We start from the raw sequence: 21,732 nt of genomic DNA on the forward strand, positions 1-21,732 counted from the left end.
GTCACATATAACACTAAGGACGTGGACAGTAGTGTATGTATGAATACTTGAATTATTGTGCATCATTAAAAAGGATGAAGAGCAAATTTGGTAGCTTAATTGAGTACTATTTTTTAGTTTTATTTTGCTTTTGATTATACCCAAATGGATGTATTTATGTTCATGTGTATGTCTAAGAGATTTATAAAATAGTTTTTGTAAGGCAAATTATTAAACAGCTGGTTATGGTTATGGGACAAAATCTAAGCAAATTGATACTGTTATGATCTACCTAATGCTGCTGTTGGTGCATATTGGACTCATTATATTGTGGTTGGAATTCAACTTTGGAGAGTGTTTGTGAAAGAATTCTTATGATTTGAATGTTTTGTTTTGGCGATCAAAAGGTGAATGCTAAGAATGTAAGTGCTGTTTAGAAGGTTGGGATAAAATTGGAGCCTTGGAGGGAAGGTTGAGAGGGTTGAGAGGGTTGAGATAAAGATAGTTATTAAGAAAATAATGAGTGGGGATGAAGGAAAGGAGATTAGAGGAAATGTCTTGAATTTGAAGGAGAATGCAAATGAAGGGAGCTCTTGTTCTGTTCTCAGGTTCTTGCAGCTACTCAAGTTCCAGGTCATGAGGGTCAAAATTGGTTTCAGGATAGTGCTGATGCTGTAACTGTAAGGCAGTTCCACTGGCTATTTAAGGTATTAAGCTATTTCATTATCATGTACTTTATTTCATGTATTAATCCTAACACATATAGTCTAATTGCTTGTTTGTTGACAGAAAATATAAAACTTTGTATGTGTTATATATGTTGTTCTGTTGACATATGGTATACAAAGTGTTGTTAGATCTATTTTTTAATTAGTGACAATGATTATTTGTTGTAGGATCCAAGAACAAGGAACATTGAGGATGTATTGATTTTTTTTGGGGATCACTTGTACAGAATGAACTACATGGATTTGATTCAAGTAAATCATCATCACCATCATTGTATCTAAGATTTCAACTCCAAATTAAATTTGCATTTTAAAAATTTAAAATGACTTCATATTCTTTTTCATTGGGAGAACAAAGCTGAATTAGGTATTGACCGTAAAAGGAGGTGTGGGTGGAAGGTTGGTTTCTTTGTTAGAGACACTATTGACATGTTTATGTAGTAGTTGATAATTTTATTCTTGATGAATGATGATCTCTTTAAAGTATAGATGATGTTCTTCTCTGATCATGTAGTTTACTTGTTTTGGCTCTGACTTATAGAGAATTTTGATTTTTTTAAAGAATTTTGATTTTTTTTAAAGATGCTGCCACCAATATATCTCTGGCAGTTTCAAGGCGAGACATGGCAACACAAATAATAAATATATTATTTTATTTTCCAATTAACTTTGTTATTTTTGTCACAAGTTTAAATTCAATAATGAAAAATATTAAGATTTATAGTATTAAAAAATTTTAAAAAGGCCAAAAAATGTATCTTTAAAATTAAATAAAAAAATAAGCATTTTTTAAAAGGAAAATCCAATTTTTTTTAAATTTGTATTGAAATTAGCGGCACGGTTTTAAAACCGACGCCAAACAGTCGCAAACTTAAAAAAAATCGTGTTAAATAGCTGTGGTCCGTAACCACCAGTAAACATGGGCGAAATCGTTGCACTCTCATCTAGCGACAATTTTTTAACTGGATGCCGCAAAATACTGATTTAGCGGTGGTTATACCAGCGGTTGCTAGCCATCGCCACAAAACCTAATCCTCGCGCCAATATCCAAGGCGTTTTCCTTAGCCGCCGGCATTTGATTTTGCGGTGGTTTATCATAAAAAAAAAACCGCCGCAAAACCGCGCCTCTCTTGTAGTAACTTCTCCCTTTTTTTTACCATAATATAAACTCTTCTTTTTCAGTCAAGAATCCAATAACATCTAATTGAAAAAAAAAAGGCTGAATTAAAAGTATCAAATTAAAGATAAATAAATGAATAATATAATAAATTACTTATAAATTAAAGAAATTTTATCAATTTATTTTATACTAAAGATAAAACTAATAATATATTAATAAAATGATATATCTTTAAAAAAGTCATAATACAATTTTAATTATTTGCATAAATTAAATGCTAAAATTTATTTTATCGATAGATTGATGCTATTATATAATTTTTTGGCAAAAATTAAAATAAAAAAAAACTAATTTTGTGTTGTTTAATGCAAATTAATTACGTACCAAATAAGTTAGAATGTTCATTTATTTGTTTCAATATATCAGTATGAGCAAGAAAATTGAAATGATTGTCAGAAATTTTACGATTATCGACCATATATATTATACGTAACTCCTTCTTAAAAGTTATTCTACACACGTGTATAGTTGGACCTTGGAAGATAAATTTCGTTTGATTCCTCACAAAATTTGAGAAGACATAGACCCTCTTCTCTCGATCAATTCATTCTCAAACATCTTTACCAAATAACTGTTGATTGAACATTAAATTTTATCACATTGAAAAATAAATTAAATATAAAAGCTATTAGCACTTATAAAGTTATTGAAAATATTTATAAACTGAACTTAGTATCACTTGAAAGAATCATGAAAAATAATCAACTAATTTTATCATTCATTAGAATCATGTCTATGTAAGCCTTCTTACTCTTGTCAAATTTAAATGAGATTTTCTATAACCTTATAATTATTGTCCTTATTTTTCAAACTTATAATTATCACATATATTAATTATTTTTTTATTTTTTGATTATGAATATTTTCCTTTGAATCTATAATCATTGATTTTATTATTCCATTAATACCACTATACGCGTCATAACCTTCATTATAGTAATTTCTTTATTTATGTATATATGTATATATTAATTATTTAATAAATAATTTTTTATTCTCAAAATATATTTATTTTATTAAATAATTTTAAATATTTCCTTATTTAGTTTATACATATATAGTAATTGTACACAAATATATTTAAGTCACATATATTAATTATTTTATGATCATAATTTTTTTTGAACCTACAATTATTTAATAATTTTTTATTCTTTATTATTAAAATCATCGTATGTGTAATCTTCATAAATTACAATAATTTTTTTATTTATGTATACGTATATATTAATTTTGTTAAATAATTTTAAATATTTTTTATTTATCCATACATATATATTAATTATACATAAAAATATTAAAATCACATATATTAATTATTTTTTATGATTATTTCCTTTTATATATATATATATATATATATATATGATTATTTATTTTTTATTCTACAATCGTGTAATAATTTTTTATTTTTTATATCCATGTATATTCCCTAATCCCCCGTTCATACGTATGATTAACAATTTTTTTTAAATAGTGATGTTTCAATTTTTTTATATGTATTTTTGTATGTTAGCAAGAAAAGTAAAATCATGTATTGTGACTCTTTAAAAATCGAAAAAAAAGAAGAAATTTTATATTAAAAAATTTAAAATAACATATTCAAAAAGAATAGTCGTAATATATAAATTGAGGCAACAATTTAAATTTCTCTAAAACTAATTTAATCAAATATCAATATTAGAACTAAATTACTTAAACAATATTTAATCTATTTTAGTCCTTAGATACGTATATATTAGAGTCATTCTCGTAGCGACAACCAACTGACAACATCATAAGTTTGAATATTTAGAATTCGTGCAATTCAGACCATCTCTTTGTTAAATAAACTTCATCATCCGCTATCCATGCAATGTGGTAAAGTATAGAATTGCCACACCGAGAAACTAAACTGACCTTTATTCCCCTCAATGGCATTGCATTGATACAAAAGATTGAAGGCCAATAATTTCTGAAAAAAAAAATCACAATATGTTATAAAATTATTTCAATTATGAAAAGCTTAAAATAAAAAAAAATTTGAATATATTACCAATCGTTGAAATTACATCTCCGAATTTGACATGAATTTACCAAATTTAAACTTAAATTGAGGAAATTGAATCTCATTATGTGCTCCACTTCAAAGATTTCCGCGTAGAGACAGAAAGCATAGAGGGGATGAAACTTAAACTTGGCTTACAAAACTTTGTGGAAACAATTCCTCAATAAAAAATCGAGTTTCTCCCAAGAAAATAACTTTACCCACATTCCATGCATTAGGTTGGTCATCATAATATATGAATAGATACAACTATGCATCCTTCGGTAAAATAGAGTTTATTTCCCCTTTGTTGGACGCTTACATCCATATAATTAGAACTCGAATAAGTAAATACAACGTGAGATGGTATTTGATGGATGTGGTGTATTATAAACGATTGCGGCAAAAGACAATTGCACCAGAACATTAAACGAAAAGAATAAGTTGGAGTAAGAATAATCATTAAATTATCAAAAGAACAATATAATAGAACGAGCATATAAAAAATAGGGTAAAGTATACTTTTTGTTCCTGAAGTTTGGCAAAAGTTTCAAAAATACTCCTAAATTTAATTTTGTTTCAATTTTGTCCTAAAAATTTTTGTTTTGCATCAAATATACCCTCGACGGCTAAATTTTCAAAAAATTTAAGACCAAATCTAACAATAATGCATAAAATTTATGGTTGATTTGCTTGGTTTGAGAGTTATTCTTATGAAATTGTTGTTGAATCGGTCTTAAATTTTTTGAAAAATTAGCCGTCAGGGGTATATTTGATGCAAATAAAAATTTTTTGGGACAAAATTGAAACAAAATAAAACTTAGGGGTATTTTTAAAACTTTTGTCGAACTTTAGGGACAAAAAGTATACTTTACCCTAAAACATACTATACAAAATTATAAATTGTGCCTGCTACACATACAAGTCTTTTTCGCTTACAAGTCTTACAAGTTGGTGCAAGCCCAACAAAAAACACGCATTACACTCCCACGTTCAAGAGTAAATAAATGCACGTTATTCAACCACTTCCTATTTCCAAAGCACGCTACTTACCATGCATTATAAACGACTCTTCTTCTTCTTCCTCCATGAAAACGAATTTCTTGCCAAATTTGAAGATAATGGAACTTCAGAAATATACCCAAACGATTACAGAAATACACTCAAATGATTACAGAAATACACCCAAAGGATTACAGAAATACACCCAAACGGTTATAGGAATTCACCCAAACGATTATAGAAATACACCCAAATAATTATAGAAATACACCCAAAGGATTACAAAAACTACACCCAAAGAATTTAAGAAATACACCCAAAATTCATTGAAGTACACCTTATGCATAATTCAGAACTCTTTCTCTTTCTCCTCCTCACCTTCTGCCGATTCTTCATCTTTAAAAATGATTTCAGAGCTTGATGTCAAAAAACAATGGAAATCGAGAATAACGCAGAAAGAAAACAAAGAGAAAAGCAAATAAATGAAGAAGGAGAAAGAGAGGGCAAGAAGGTGCAGTGAAAACGTGCAGTAACGATTGAAGAAGGAGAAAGAGAAGGCAAGAAACGAAAGAAAAGAAGAAGAAGAAGAGGAACAGGAAGAAGAATGTGCAGCAAGAAGAAGAAGAAGATGCAGTGAAAACGTGCAGTAATGGTTGAAGAAGGAGAAAGAGAAGGTAAGAAACGAAAAAAAAAAAAAAAAGAAGAGGAAGAGGAAGAAGAACATGCGCAGGAAGAAGAAGAATGTGCACTTGTAAAGACTTGTATAAAAAAACGCTTGTATGTGGAAAATTTCTCAAAAATTGTACCTTAAAAGGATCAATTTTGATGAAGAACGAAGAATATATTCTTATTCTACGAAGTAGTCAAAAAAAATAATAAATTAAAAAATGAGTTGACTCTCAGATCTAGATCACGAACCACAAAAAACTCTATATATAGCCTCTATTAGAATAAAATAATTATATAAATTAGTTTTTATTAAGTTAATTTTTTATTATTTACGTTATAAATCATATATTTGTCGTGATAGAATAAGTCATTATCATATCATATACATTTTTATCATTATTAGAATCATAGATTTTTGTTTTAATTTTTAAGTTAGATATCAATATCAACTTGTCAAAAATTACGATTAATTTAAAATTATATTACAATGATTGAAAATTAAAATTATTGATAATTAATATAATTATATATGTATTAAATGCTGATTTAATGTATAATTATAAAAAATTATTGATAATTAATATAATTATGTATTAGATGCTAATTTGATGTATAATGATTGACAATTAACATAATTATGTAAAAAATAAAATATAACAACTAAAATTAAATTTGTTAACTAATTAAAGCTAAGTAGACAATGTTTGGCTATTATTTTAGCATTTAATTATTGATATCTCTTATTATTATTATTATTATTATTATTATTATTATTATTATTATTATTATTATTATTATAAATGGATCATCATTAATATAACAGCTTGTCACTAATAAAATTATTGCATAATAAATAAGAATTAAAAATTGTATCAATATAATTAAAATAATTAAAAATATTTTCAATTGAAAATTAGTTTAATAATATATTAATATTAATTTTATATAATTATAATAAAGATATTTTTTTAAATTAGTATAATTATGCATTAAATGCTAATTATAATATAATTGTAATATTATAATATAATTATAATAAAAATATTTTTTAAAATAAATGTAGAAAAAAGAATAGTGCTTTTATTTTAAAACAAAAATAAATTCATGAGGAATTGATACTGTACTTTCATTAGTTGATAATATATTAAATATTAATTTTATATAATTATAATAAAGATATTTTTCTAAATTAGTATAATCATGCATTATTCATTAAATGCTAATTGTAATATAATTATAATAAAGATATTTCCTAAAATAAATTTAGAAGAGACAATAGTGCTTTCATTTTAAAGAGAAAATAAATTCATGAAAAATTAACACCTCACTTTCATTAGTTAAAAAAAACTCAATTTTAGTAAATTAAGTAGATAGATAAAGTAGATTATAGTATGATTATGTTATAATAATTATAGAAATTATATAAATATTATTAAAATTAAAATCACACTTTTTATATGTTAATAATACTGTTTTAAAATAATATTTTTTAAAAGTATTATTTAACAATTTAAAAAATATTATAATAATAATAAAAAATATTATTTTAATTTTAATAATATTTTTTTAAAATATTATAATCATTATAATATAAATATATTAAAATAATCATATAAATATATACAAATATATAATAATTATATTTCTTTTTTAATAAAATGAATAACCAGCCTATCTTTGAAAAAAAAACTGCTTTTTATGTATGCATGGAGCATTTTTTAATATATTGTTTCTTAATACGCAACTTATTAAGAAATAGAATAATATGATACAACCTCTATAAATAACCTTTTGAATATATTCTCTTCGAGATTGCGCTGTATGTACCTCCACTACGCTACAAAGTCATTGTTTTTATTTTAAGTTAAATTTATTTTTTTTATAAAAAAAACCCTAGTTTAAAGAATTTAATTCAAAATAAAAATAATGAATTCCAATTACTGATTTAGTGAACAGTAAATAATATCAAATAAATGATTTAACTTATTCTCAGAACACAATTTTTTCCCCTTTATATATATATATATATATATATATATATATATATATATATATATATATATATATATATATATATATATATATATATATATATATGCAAACATTCTTGTTAATATATCCTTGTTAATTTTCTTCAAATTAAACAGCTATTTATTTAGCAAATTAATGTAACATTAATTCTTGTTTCCATCCATGCATGTCCCTTCTAATAATCTCAATCAAAAAAATAATTTATATTAAAATATAAAAATAATTTTATAAATTAATTTTAATTATTATTTTATTCCATCCAAATTTTAAATTCAAAAATGTTAAATAGTTATACTTTTTCCAAAATCGAACAAGTTAATCCAATCTAAATCACAATAATTTGAATATGATTCAATTAATTCATATTAATACAAAATCACGATTATTTAAATAAAATTGACGTAGATTGAAAACACAATCAAACTACAAAATAAAAAATTATAGTAAATTATATCGATTTTATTCTCTATACCGATACAAAACATATCCATGGATAATTGGATATCATTGTGATCTGCTTTGGCAATGACATTGTCGCACAAGTCACATGGTCATATTTGGGTTTGGGTAAAAAATAAAATCTCTCATTTCTCAACTGGGTCGTGCGATACAGCTGTATGTGAATCATTTTAAAAGTGTAAAATATATTTTTTGTTTTTAATTAATATTTGTATAATATTTTTTTATAAATATTTATAATATTTAATTTTATTAAATTTTATTTTTAACGTTTGTGATTGATGTCAAAATTATTTTTGAATATTAATTTTATATAAAATTTTAAGGATAAAATTAAAAGTATTTAGGAATAATTTTGATGCAAATAAAAAAATTAAAAATAAAATTAAATAAATCTAATATGTTAAACTTAAGGATATTTTTTAAAAAATTCATAAATATTAAGAACAAAAAGTATGTTTTACTCTTTTAAAAAAACAACCCATTTTATATCGCTACAAAAAACGTTGTTATAATCGATGGTCAAATCGACGGTAGAACTGTCGATAATATTAAAAATCGATGACGTGACATGTCGATTTTAAATGTGTCGATTTTTTAAAAATCTAAAAAAATCAACAGCTTACTAAACTGTAGATATAAGTTTTTAAAAAAAAATCGACAATCTTTTTGTCGATAGTATGGATTTAAGATTTTTACATATTTAATAAAAGCAACACCTTGACTATCAATAAGCTTATGTAAAATTGATGACAGGTGTATCGATATTGAATTTATTAAAATTGATAAATTAACCGTCGATTTAAATATTAAAGTACCGACAATTTCGTCATCTATTTTTTATTTTCCTTTGTTTATTTTAAATTAAAAAATAACAACATTGTTGTCGATTTTAATAGTAGCCATATTTTTTAATTAATTTTTTTATTTGAAAACAGTAGATAATTAATACAAATAAATTTTTAAATATAAAAGTAAAATTTATACTAAATATTAGATAACGAGACAATAAATTTTTAAATATAAAAATAAATTATTTATGCTAAATCTTACAGAATGAATTTGCAAACTTATCAAGATAATAAACAATCCTTTAACATATAGATTCAAGACAAGAAAAATAACTAAATACAAAATATTTGTATATATTCACTAATAATACAAAATATTCAAAGTAAAGTAAATAACCCTATTCGTACTCGTCTAAATAGTCTTCATATGAGTTGTCGAGATCATCACAATCATCTTCCATTTGAGAAGAACCTTGTGAGTGTCGTGGTGGCTGCGGGATAGGAGGGGGATGTTTGCCTTGGACTGTGCTTCTTTGGGAGCTTGAAAAAGTAAAAAGAATAAGTGGGGGGACATATGATCCAGAATGATTAGGACCCATGGCCTTCACATACTTAGTCAAGCTGCTGAGTTGACAATTAAACTGGTCCATTTGTGAGTTACTCGTGTTGAGATCTTCACGCAAGGATTCAATAGTCTGTTGTTACTTTCTTTTCTCCCTTTAGTAACTGTCTTTAAACTCTTTATATTTAATGGCATGTTATTCAATTTTTTTATTGAGTGTTATGATCTGCTCCCTAAGAGGTCATAAAATCTCTTAGCATCTAAATTTGGTTCCTCCACTATTGATTGCATATACATGTGAAATTCAGGTTACAAAGCATTAACAACTATTTCATGATAACGGTCAATTTTTTTTCATATGACACCACCTAATGCAAAACTACTTCCTAAATTTTTATTTATCTTAATCTAATTCTCTGTGGGTATTTTTTTTCATACTCTGTTCAAATCCAATAATTAAGTTTAAACCCATAAATATATAGATCAATCTTAATATCAATCAACTGCTTAAATCTCCTACACTGACATTTAGCACATGAACACCTAACTAAGCCTCCTCTGAAAAATTCATGAATTTTGGTACATATCTACAAACTCATTTAGCCTTTTAATAAAATTGGGCTTAATACCTCATCTCCAATCATACGTTCTATCGCACATCCAACTTCGATTCTAAATTTTCATTATTAATGATTTTAATTTTTTACATATCAAAAGGATAATATTATTAAAAAAAACTCACTTTTTTATTTTTTTCAATAAGAGACACCACAACAAATAAAAGTCGTATCATTTAATGTTATAGGTCAATACTAATAGATAAAGTACAATAATTCAGAAATTATTTTATATATGAAAAAGAGATGGATGATTTTGTTTAATATTGGTATTTAGGGTGCTTTACAAAAATGTGAAGTGTCAGAAACACAATTTTAACATGCATTCAATGTGTCAACTTTTCAAAGAATTGTTGTAGCTTTTGCAGAGATTCCAAGTAGAAATACGCAAAGATTTGCCACTTATGTAGCCTCCATGAACCATACACCCTGCATTTTGAAGGTGCATGGATTCCTTGCTTATTTCCAACATCCCTTTCACATAGATTCACCACCACATTTCGAGCATGCATGCAACACGCACCCTCCATGTTGCAGTAGTAAAGAATCCGAGTCAGTGTCCCAATCACGTTTCGAGCATGCATGCAACACGCACCATGCGTGTTATAGTAGCAGAGAATCTGAGCCAGCGTCCCATCCACGTGTCGTTCTCCTGGGCAACCTGCACCCTGCGTGTTGACTGCTTGGCAGAGTGGTCTCCATGCACCCGACATCATGCTCTGAGAAGGTCAAAGAAGGGGTTTGTTGAAGGGTTTAAAAGGGGGTGGGCGTATTCATTTGGTGCTGGTTTTGGTTTCATTCATTTAGGGTTTAGTGAGAGGGTTGATAGGATTTTTAAAGGAGGATTTTGATCATTATTGATATATAGGGAAGAGGGTAATATTTTTTGTGAGAGTGAGAATGAGATTAACTAGTATGTTAATTAAAAAAATAGTACATGATTATACGTCTGCAAAAGCTCACGTTGTTAATTATTTGGAAAAATCTACTTATATAAGTTTAGTATTTTTGTTAATTTAGAATTTGTATTTGAATTGTATTATTATTAGTGTAATTATTTGGATTAATATTATTTTTAGCAGTTGTAGTCAATTAACAAATTTAGAAATTTTTTTATTAAAATTATAAATAAGATAATTTTCTCGATTCTTTTTACTGGATATTCTATTATGATGTTACTATTAATCGAAAATAATATCATTTTAATTTATCAAGTAATATGTGAAATTAATAAATAATATAAATCATTTTTCTTGAATTTTTTGTAATTATATATTTATTTTCTGTTTGATAAAATTATTAGTGTATTCTAAATTGCATAAGTAGTTTTTATTTTCTTTTATGAAAGTGGTTTTAATTTAATATTTGATATATTATATTATAATTTTGTTGTTTTTTGTTTTGGTTGTCCTTTATCAGGTTGACAAGAATATTCTGTTCTTATGAAAAGGTGGAGGCCAGAGACTCATTCTTTCGTATCGCCAGTCGATGAGGTTACAGTGACAATAGAGGACGTATTACACATATTTTCCCTACCGATTGATGGAAAAGTTGTGACCGGTTAGACTGATAGCATTTAGGACTTCTTGGTCAACCAGAGCATGGCGATTTTTGGCAGCGAACCCGTCATGAGTAGTTCATCTAAAAGTTACACAAAGTTGTCATGGGTTCGCTATATTAGAGACACACAGCCTCTAGACCCTCGGGAGTTTGTTCAGCGATATGTTAGATGTCACATCTTCTGTCTGCTGGGAACCACCCTCTTCGCGGATAAGTCGAAAGCGTATGCCCACACAAAATACCTATCACTGCTCCAAAATTTTGAGCAGATCGGCACTTACAGTTGGGGGTCAGCAACTCTTGCACATCTTTACAGGGCACTGTGCCATGCATCGTGGTACGATTGCAAGGAGATGGATGGCCCACTGAATTTGTTGTTTGTTTGGGCATGGGAGTGAATGCCATTTCTTGTGCCCATTCCAAGACAACAGCTTGCACCTGCTGAGATACCGGTTGCACGCAGGTATCATCATAACAGTACATAGTTTATTAGATTTTGACTTGTGTTTTATTTATGTTTTACTGACAAGACGTAATTTAAACTCTGTTATAACATTGTGTATTGTAGGTGGAGTCATCATCCACGAACCAGGGCATGGATGTCGAGGAGAGCGGCGTCTATTAGGCACGACAAAGACTACATGAAAGAGGTCAATATCGGTATTAGTTTATTAAAAATAATTTTCGATATTAATAATCTAACTTAGCCTGTACAACATTTTGCAATTTGTGTTTCAGCCATATCTCGGTATCATCATCTCGGCCGAGTTACAGCACCACCTTGATGTGTGTGACACGATAGGGTCGTTGGTTTCGTTCGAGTGTGTTGAATGGCATCCTGTGGACCGAGTGGGTCGCCAGTACGGGTATGCACAATTCCCCCTCTGCCGGCATAGGACATCCCTTTTGACCAACATTGTTACACTCTTCGAGGAGTACAGTGCCGTGATTGGAGCACCATATTGAGAAATTGGATTAACCAATGAGGGAACCGCTGCGACAATCGGTTACAAGATATATAGGGGTCTGCAACCAATTGCCAACTTTAGCCCATCTACCTATTACCGTAGTTAGTACATTGATTCATTCTGGAGGTACCTGAGGTTGTCAGAGTTCATTCTTCAGCAGCCACCCCAACAGCCATATGTAGTGTTTCAGCCATTTTCTTATCATCGCTCGCCACTGCCTCAGCCACCATAACCCAGCCATCACAGCCAGGACAGCTACCACAACCACCACAGTCTGCCTCAAAGCGAGCATGTCCATGTGGGATTTGAGTATGCTAACTTTTTTGCATTATCACCTCAGGTTGATCAGTATGTGGATGATGCGATCATCCGTCGTTTCCTTGATGGTGGTGATCCTCTTGAGGATATCCTTGATGCAATGCCACTTCAGCAATCGCCGCAGTCACACTGGGTGTTAATGGATGGATTGGCTCGTCGAAGCCATCGTAACCCCACACCCAATAGTCGAGCAACTAATTCCATCGATCCGCATCTTGAGATCGATGCAGGTCGTATAAATGTGCCAACAGATGCTTCGAGCGGTCTTGGCTTGAATGTGCCAACACAACAGGAGTTTGTTGATGAGTATATCCCTAGTTCTTCAGCTCCAGTAGCCGCAGGGGGTCAGGTCCAGTAGAGGGACAAGGAGTTGGTCATCAATACAACCTATAGACAGATGTTCATCCACCGAATAGATTTACTCCGTCAAGTGTTGACAAGATAGTGAACAAGACGATGGGTTTTTTAAGAGGAAGCCGTGAGCTATCGACTTCTGCTTTGCCAACCAAGCCTTTTGGTAACTAACGGTGTAGTTGAATCTTACTTGGACTTCCGCAATTATAGATTTCACCTTTATGGATGGGTCAAACTCAATCAATGGTTTCATAACCTCAGTAATCATATCTGACTCCGACTTGGAGTGATCTTGTGAAATGGTTCCCATGGAACACATGTGCCTCCGTTGTATCTCCGAATCTCCCAGCAAGCTTTCTTCTGTATCAAGCTGGCTCGGATAAGCCAATTGCACCCATATCCATAAGTCTTGAATTTTGTATAGAACGTCTGTGGCTCGAATTCGTAAACAACGTAATCGACTCCTCTAGAGATAGTGTAACTCCGAATTGCCACACTGACTGATTTTCTAGAACCATACTCTATTCCGATCCGGAACTCCCCGTCCTCACGGTCAACAACACCTATAACAATAATAAATTGTCGCTCATCGATCTGTCAAAATAAAATTAACAAAACATGCTACCCACTGCTCATGTACTTATACTCGCATATTCGGAAAACTCTTGTTAGGGGTGGCAAACGGGTCTAAACCCGTCGAACCGACCCGCATAACCCGCCAAAAAAGGCAGGCCAGACTGGAAAATTCGGACTGCCAAATAGCAAAAGTCTGCCAAACTAACACCACTTAAACTGCGGGCTTTGGCGGGACGGGGCGGGCTTTTCCCCCGGGCTTAGTATTTTTTTGGCAAAGGGATATTTTTGTAATTTTTTTGCCAAAATCCAACTTCTCCCAACCCAACTTACAAGAGAATGAAGATGAAAATTGAGTATTTTGGATTATGTTTATTTTGCTTTGGAGACAATATTTATAATTATGTTTTTGGATTATGTTTTTTTTTTCTTTAGAGACAATATTTATAATTATGTTTTGGACGAAAACTTGGTTTATAATTATGTTTATTAGATATTCATAATTACAAAGACTTTAATGTTTGTGAATATAAAACTTATAATTTTTTTTACCTTTAGAAATTATAAATTTATTAAAATAATTGTAAAATTATATATATTATTTAATAATTAATAGTAAAAAAAAAAAGAGGAGATTTGGCAGGCTTAGCCCGCCAGTCCGTAATTAGGCAGGGGCCAGGTGGGATTTTAGGTCCGACTCACTAGGCAGGGCAGGACGGGCTAGCCCGCCAAAAGACGGGTTTTTGGAAGGGCGGGGCGGACTTCCCTGCTTGCCACCCCTAACTCTAGTGCATGCATGGCATCAAGATCCAAGCTACACATAAAAAGTGGAACGACCATTAGTTGACTAACTGCAGGTGGAACCACTAAAGTTTCCGCGACTGCCTCTCCTCCCCCATCGTCATCCTCGTCCTCATCACCGGCTTCATAAGTAGCTTCGAACTCCTCGTCGCTATTATTGTTCACTCCTTTGTACGCTCTAGTTCTGTCATCTTACACGTTTGGGTCATGTTGAAACTCAATCGTTCAAACTCAACATACAAGTATACAACTCAATCGTTGGATGTTGCACCTGAGTTGGTGAATATGAAACATCAGTTGAATACTTGTTTCGTCAATGATTGGCATAAGCTCAATCTGTACCAAGCTGCCAAATACGACAACGGAACTCTGGTAGAGAATGTTGCTCACCCTCTTTAAAATATCACTCTCTATACTCTCACAAAACCCGTACTGTAGCTTTGCAAATATTATAGTGTACGGAACCACAAACGAAAATGTATTTTCACAAGCAAAGCTCATGCCCTCATATGTATTACGTATAACATCACTGTTGAGGTAAATCACGATATTTGCAGTGTTCTCCATGACACCAACAGCAGCGGAAAACACCTCTCTCTCTCTCTCTCTCTCTCTCTCTCTCTCTCGCAATGCAGTAAAATGGTAACGAACTCCAGTTCTTATAGACAAAGGACTCACCTCGCAGGTTTTGTGTTGCAAAGCTATCCAATCACACGCTACCACGTGTCCAACACGCAAAATGTGTGTTGGTTGGATGCACGCCACGTGGATAACACGCAGGGTGTGTGTTACCTCTGATCTCGCCACATGTTAATCATGCATGCTGCATACTGAGTTAGCACGTGACCTGCGTGTTGTACTGCAATTTCTACAACGTCCACTCACTTATATATACACAAAAAAATTTCATTTCCAGATATTATTCAACTATTTTTTTCATATTAAAATTTTTTAGCCCATTACAATAACTAACCAACTAATTTAGTTTACAGAACGTAACTTGAAAATATGATCATACTTTTTGAAGTCCAAAAACCACTTCCAATTACTCAATTCAGTGTACCATCATCTTATTCTTTTTCTTATTGGTAAAAAAATGTTCATTCACTATATGTCACCCAAAAATATATATTAGGACAATTTACCATATTAAATTAACAAGCATTCAAATTTACCACAATACACATTTTGCAAAATAGATACCGAAATGCATTTTTTCCATAAACTATGTAAACCGCGACGGGGTCCCGTGGTTTACGAATGCACGTAATATGCTACAGGGGTGTCGCGGTTTACGCTCGAAGCAACGAATCACATAATCCGCGGTAGGGGTGTTGCGGTTTATGTGTGTTTTGCCAACATGCATAAATCGCTACAGGGGTCTAGCGGTTTATGCTTTGTCAAATTCGCCTATATATACCACTCAAGATATAGAGTGGGGCATTTGAGGTGAGTCATTTTCACACTTTCACAAATGGATAGTGAGGAGAGCTTTTTGGTTCTAGTCCACTGCTCTGGTAAAATAAAAAAAAAGTAATAGGCACGATGTTAAGTTCACTGATAAAGAACCACTGAGCGTGTTTATCCGTTCGACAGATACTTTGTCGGATCAAAAGAGGAACATATTGTAGAAGGCAGGGTTGTGTAGGGTTAAGTTGGTGAAGAAGGTGTTCTACAAGATTCCGATGGCAATCGTGTCTAGTGGTGTGCAGTATGAAACATTTGTGATAGGGTCGGGTGAAAACATGGAGGTATTATTTCATTGTCGGCGGAGTTTTTCGGAGGTGAGAATACACGAGTTGTTTGCCAAGTTGGAAGATCGTGTTGACAGTTTAGGGGGCTTCACCACCAAATCTCCAGTCGACGACGATGGGGGATGCTTCTACTTCGATGCCTGTCATTGCAGCTGGTTGTCTCTTAGCAGCACCTCCACTTGTTCTAGCACCGGCAACTAGAACACCTGGTTTGATTACTGGTCTTGTTGGTAGTAGTGAGTCGGATCACGTTGAGGATGCAATGCGAGAAGATGATTTGTACGATGAGCCTGATCACATATCGGGGGATAGTGAAGAGGAGACTCCAATGGCCCCACCTGCACCTCAGGGGCCATCCAGTTCTGGGTCCCACCAACAACCGCCCCATTTCTCAACGCTGAACCTGAAAGTAGTGAGTTAACAATCGGATGACGCACACACCTTCGGAGACCAAGGATTACACGACGGCAATGCTTCTGGAGAATTTCAGATTGGCCAATCTTTTCATACTAAGGTGGAAGCTGTGATGAGTGTTAAGGATTATACCATTCGTCGTGGAGTTCAGTATCGGGTTATGGAATCAGATCATCTGAAGTATGTCGGGAGATGCAAGGAGTTTGGAAACAACTGCACGTGGATGATCCGCGTGGCACTTCGCCAGCGCAAGGGTAACTAGGAGGTTAGAAGGTACAACGGAGCCTACACTTGCCTAGCCACTTCGATTTCGACCGACTACTGACAGCTCGATTACCACATGATTTGTGTGAGGATCTATCCGTTGGTTAGGGCGGATGCAGTGGTTACGATAAATGTGTTGTAGGGAGCTACTAAGTCAACCTATGAATTCAAGCCTAGTTATAGAAAGGTATGGAAGTTAAAGCAGAAGGCAGTTGCACAGATTTACGGGGATTGGAAAGAGTCGTATGCTGAGTTGCCCCAGTGGATCCTTGGGATGCAAGCAACGATGGACAGTTTCATAGCTTTGTTGAATATTTCTCCAGTGCGTGTAGATGATGAGGTTGATGAGTCTACAGAGTACTTTCATCGACTGTTCTAGACATTCCCTCCATGCGTTGAGGCTTTTCGGAGTGTGTCAACTCTGTATTGAAGGGGACATGGAATCTGCCGTTTACTGCACTTGTGAAATCCACACATGGAAGGTTAGCAGAGCTTTTTGTCGTCCGAGGGCAAATAGCAGAGGGCAGTTGGGATCAGGCCAATGATTTTGCCAGGTGTTGGTCAAGGTGATAGAGCGCAACTTGAAAGATTCGAGGTGCTTCACGGTTACTCTATTTGACTAACATCAGTCTGAGTATACCGTGTCTGAGACGACTCCTACCGATAACTTTTTGCTTGGAACGTATCGGGTTTCCCTCAGAGATCACACTTGTGATTGCGGGTACTTTCAAGCTCTCCACTACCCGTGCTGCCGATGACAAGTCATCTTATGCTAGTTTCACAAGCATTTTTCATTTGTTTCATTAGGTTTTATGCACTTTCTTGAGCAATAAGTAAGCAATTGGATTGAAGTTTCATGCATTTCTTAAGACAATCAAACATGGTAGAATTTATGCATTTTCATGAGATTTTTACTATAATTACTTGTATGTTAAGAAGGATGCAAAATCTTGTGAATTTAGCAAAGCTTTGATGCACATTTTGATTGATGATAGGGAAAGAGAGGCAAGAAAGAAGCATGGAAAGCAAGGAATGATGGCCATGAAAGGAAGAAGAGGAAACAACATTGGTGGCCAAGTTGGTCCACCAATATTGCCTCAAACGTGAGGAAGGGGCTGAACTTTGATGCCAACATTGGAGGGAACGTTGGCAAGCCAACGTTACCCCCAATGTTGTTGATGTAATGTGCTTTCTGGAAAATGGAAAAAATGCAGCGACGCGTACGCATGCTATGTGTGCACGCGTGGATTTGAATTTTTGACAATCCACACGCATGCGTGGATAGACGAACGTTGGCACTCCAACGTTGAGTCAAATGCTAAGGCCAACGTGCGCGATCTGAGTTTCAAAATCTCAATTTTGAAAAAGTATATCGATGCGCACGCACATGCAACGCGTACGTGCAAGCTGATATTTTGATAATTCATACGCATGTGTAGGTTACGCACACGCGTGGATAGAGCAATGTTTGAGGGAACGTTGCCACTCAAACACCGAGTCCAACGTCTTCGAAAATGCTTTCAAAACTGGAAATTGGAGAATTCGCATCCACGCGAACGTGCAGGTTACGCGCACGTGCAGGTTACACACACGCGTGGATGTGTATTCTGACTCCAACCGCGCAAAAAAGCAGGACACACAAACGCGTAGAGTGGTATATTGCACCATCCACGCGTATGCGTGAGCCATGCGTACGCATGTATAGCCAAATGTTGGCACTCAAACGTTGAGTCAAACGTTGATGACAGCAACCAGAACCCAACTTTTCAAACGGACGTTTGACTCGACGTTTGCCCAAAAACGTTGACTCCAACTTTAATACCAGAAAGGCACAATTGGCACACTCCTCTCCTTAATTGCATTAGGCGCCAATCCAATCAACCTCAACAAAGATCAAGAGGCCCAATCCAAGAACTTGAAGGCTCAATTGAAAGTGTATAAATAAAGAAGAATTTGATTTAGGAAGGAGGTTAGCTAGTAGGGAATTAGGCCTAGGAGTTAGTTAGCAGATTAGATCCTGTATTTTTCCTTTTTGGTATTTCTTCTATACTTCTCTGAACTTTTTTTTTCTGGTTTTTACTTGAGCAATGATGAAATAAACCCCAAATTCATTAGGGGGAGGAGCTCTATTGTAATTCCAATGAATCAATGAAATTCTTCTTCTTCTCAATTCGTTTTTGTAGCTATTGGATATCTTCTGTTTTGATTTAGAATTCTTCACTCCGAAAGGGGGTTGAATTCAATTGAATGCTTGTGTGAGCTTCGGAAGGAGAATCACTTGCATTAGAATTGGAGCTCTATCCTTCACTACTTTCTTGATCAACACTATTCGGGAGAAATTGAGATCTTGAGAGTTAGTGGGCCTTATGGATGAGAGATTTGCACTTAACCTCTTCTCATGATAATTAGATTAAGGAATTGGCAAGATTGATTATGATTAGAGAGATTAGATTGCTAAGAAATTGGGATCCAATCAATTTCAATCTGCCATAGATCTACTCATATAATTGAGAAAGGAGTTGAGACCCAATTGATTCATGACGGATTATGATATCTCCAATCCCTGATGAATCATTCTCTTTGATTTTCTACATTCTAGATCTTCTGATTTCCTTCTTAATTCTAATTGTTCAACACTGTTTAGATTTTCTGCACCCAATTCCCTTTATAATTCATGCAATTTAAGTTTCCTCGCAATTTAGATTCTACAATTCTAATTTCTTGCACTCTAAGATTCAATTATTTACATTTCCTGCAATTTAAGTTTCAACTCTTTAAATTTCTTGCACTTTAAGATTCAGTAATTTAAGTTTCTTGCCATTTAAGTTTCAGTCAATTTACATTCTACAATTTAGATTCCTAATAATTTACATTCTGCCAATCAAAATTCACTCAATTCATCAATATTAGCTTAGCTAAATTCATCACCATACTAAAGTTGCTTGATCCAATAATCCTCGTGGGATTGACCTCACTCTTGTGAGTTTTACTACTTGATGCGACCCAGTATGCTTGCCGGTGAGTTTGTGTGGAATCAATTTTCTCCCATCAGCTGCCATGCGATTGCATGCTATGCTCAGTCCCAGTTAGACTGGGCTACGTACGTCCATGAGGTTTATATCATGAGTAAGGTATTCGGTGTATACCAGATGGGATTTTTGCCCCTATTCCAGAGGGTCTGTGGCCACCGTACGCCGGTCCTACTATCGTTCCTGATCTTAACATGAGACGTGCCAAAGAAGGGCGACCCAGGTCAACAAGAATCTGTAATACCATGGATGAGGCCAATACTAGTCGGCCGAAGCGATGTGGGCTATACAGATAGACAGGACACACTCACAGGACTTGCCCTCAGCGAGGATCCGCCCCTAGTGCCGAGGCATAGGTGTTATTAGGTCGTCATGATTAGCTTTCATTTTTCTTTTCTTATTTGTGTTCTTGTCCTGTTTTAGTTGTACTTATTGTTAAGTAAAATTGTACTTCCTGTTTTAATTGTACTTACTGTTCCTATTTCTAATTTTGTTGGTAATTCTGAGTTCAAAAGACTAATTTCAATTAAATCAAAGCACCAACCTATGTTGCGCCATACATAAAAAATGCAAACCAAAGTTTCTTCCAAAAAATCATCCTCCATGTAAAATGAACTAAATCCACACTAAAGTATAAATCGCGACACCCCTACCGCGGATTATGTGATGCGTTGCTTCGAGCATAAACCACGACACCCCTGTAGTAGATTACGTGCATTCATAAACCGCGGGACTCTTGTCTGTGATTTACATAATTTATGGAAAAAATACATTTTGGTGTCTATTTTACAAAATATGTATTGTGATAAATTTAGGTACTTATTTATTTAATATGGTAAATTGCCCTATATATTACATAAGAAAAAAATCCCAACAAAGAATTTCACTCAAATCTGTATTATTAGAAATGTGCCTTGTTAACATAAATGATCATAATTAATTTAAAGAAACATTAACTATAATAAATCACTTTATTTGATCAACTATAATATAATTAAGGAAAAATATACGTAGATAATGAATATTAAATAATGTGAACAATAGACATATCAGATATTCAATTCACTAGATGTGTGGATAGTTATTTTAATATTAAGATTTAAGTGAGTAATTTAAAATATAGTGTATTTTATTTGAATTGAGCCAATTTTAAGAATCATTATTCATGTTGTTCAAAAAAATTATTAGTTACCCAATAAAACTCTATATTATGACTGTATTCTATTTTGCCTTAACTAATTTAAGGGTGATGCTATGGTGAAGATGAAAACTTTTTTATACATTGAGAAAATTATGTGGAGGCATAGAATTTATGGATGTATCTTCCTGCAAGTTGCAGCTTTACTAGTAAAAAAAATCCAACAAAGAGCTGCAGCTTTTGTGAAAAGACTTAATTTTTACTATTTACTTTAATAAAAATAATAATATATTTTATATTTAATTTTAAAAAAATTATACAATGCAATAATAACTGTCTTATTGACTTATTCTATGCGTTTTCAATTTTTCACTGTAAAAAGTTAAAGATGTTTGGCTGAATTTTTTTTATATATATAAAAAATAGAGTTTAATGTTAAAACAAATTTGAATAAAGTAATTACATTGATATGATATTAATACAAAATGCAAGTAGTGATTTATTTTTTTTCAATT

General features: G+C 32.5%; 1 protein-coding gene across 1 annotated transcript; it reads left to right on the plus strand.

Annotated features, from left to right (window-relative positions):
* The first annotated feature begins 11,645 nt into the window (after positions 1-11,645).
* LOC112701245 (protein MAIN-LIKE 2-like) lies at positions 11,646-12,002 on the plus strand. The gene has a single exon (XM_025752026.1). The coding sequence runs from the start codon at positions 11,646-11,648 to the stop codon at positions 12,000-12,002; it is 357 nt and encodes a 118-aa protein (XP_025607811.1).
* Positions 12,003-21,732: the final 9,730 nt, after the last annotated feature.

The sequence above is a fragment of the Arachis hypogaea genome, chromosome 7 (assembly GCF_003086295.3).
Source record: "Arachis hypogaea cultivar Tifrunner chromosome 7, arahy.Tifrunner.gnm2.J5K5, whole genome shotgun sequence".
NCBI lineage: Eukaryota > Viridiplantae > Streptophyta > Magnoliopsida > Fabales > Fabaceae > Arachis > Arachis hypogaea.

Coding starts and splice junctions, on each gene's coding strand:
- LOC112701245 (XM_025752026.1), top strand. CDS start 11,646: ATGGCGATTTTTGGCAGCGAACCCGTCATGAGTAGTTCATCTAAAAGT.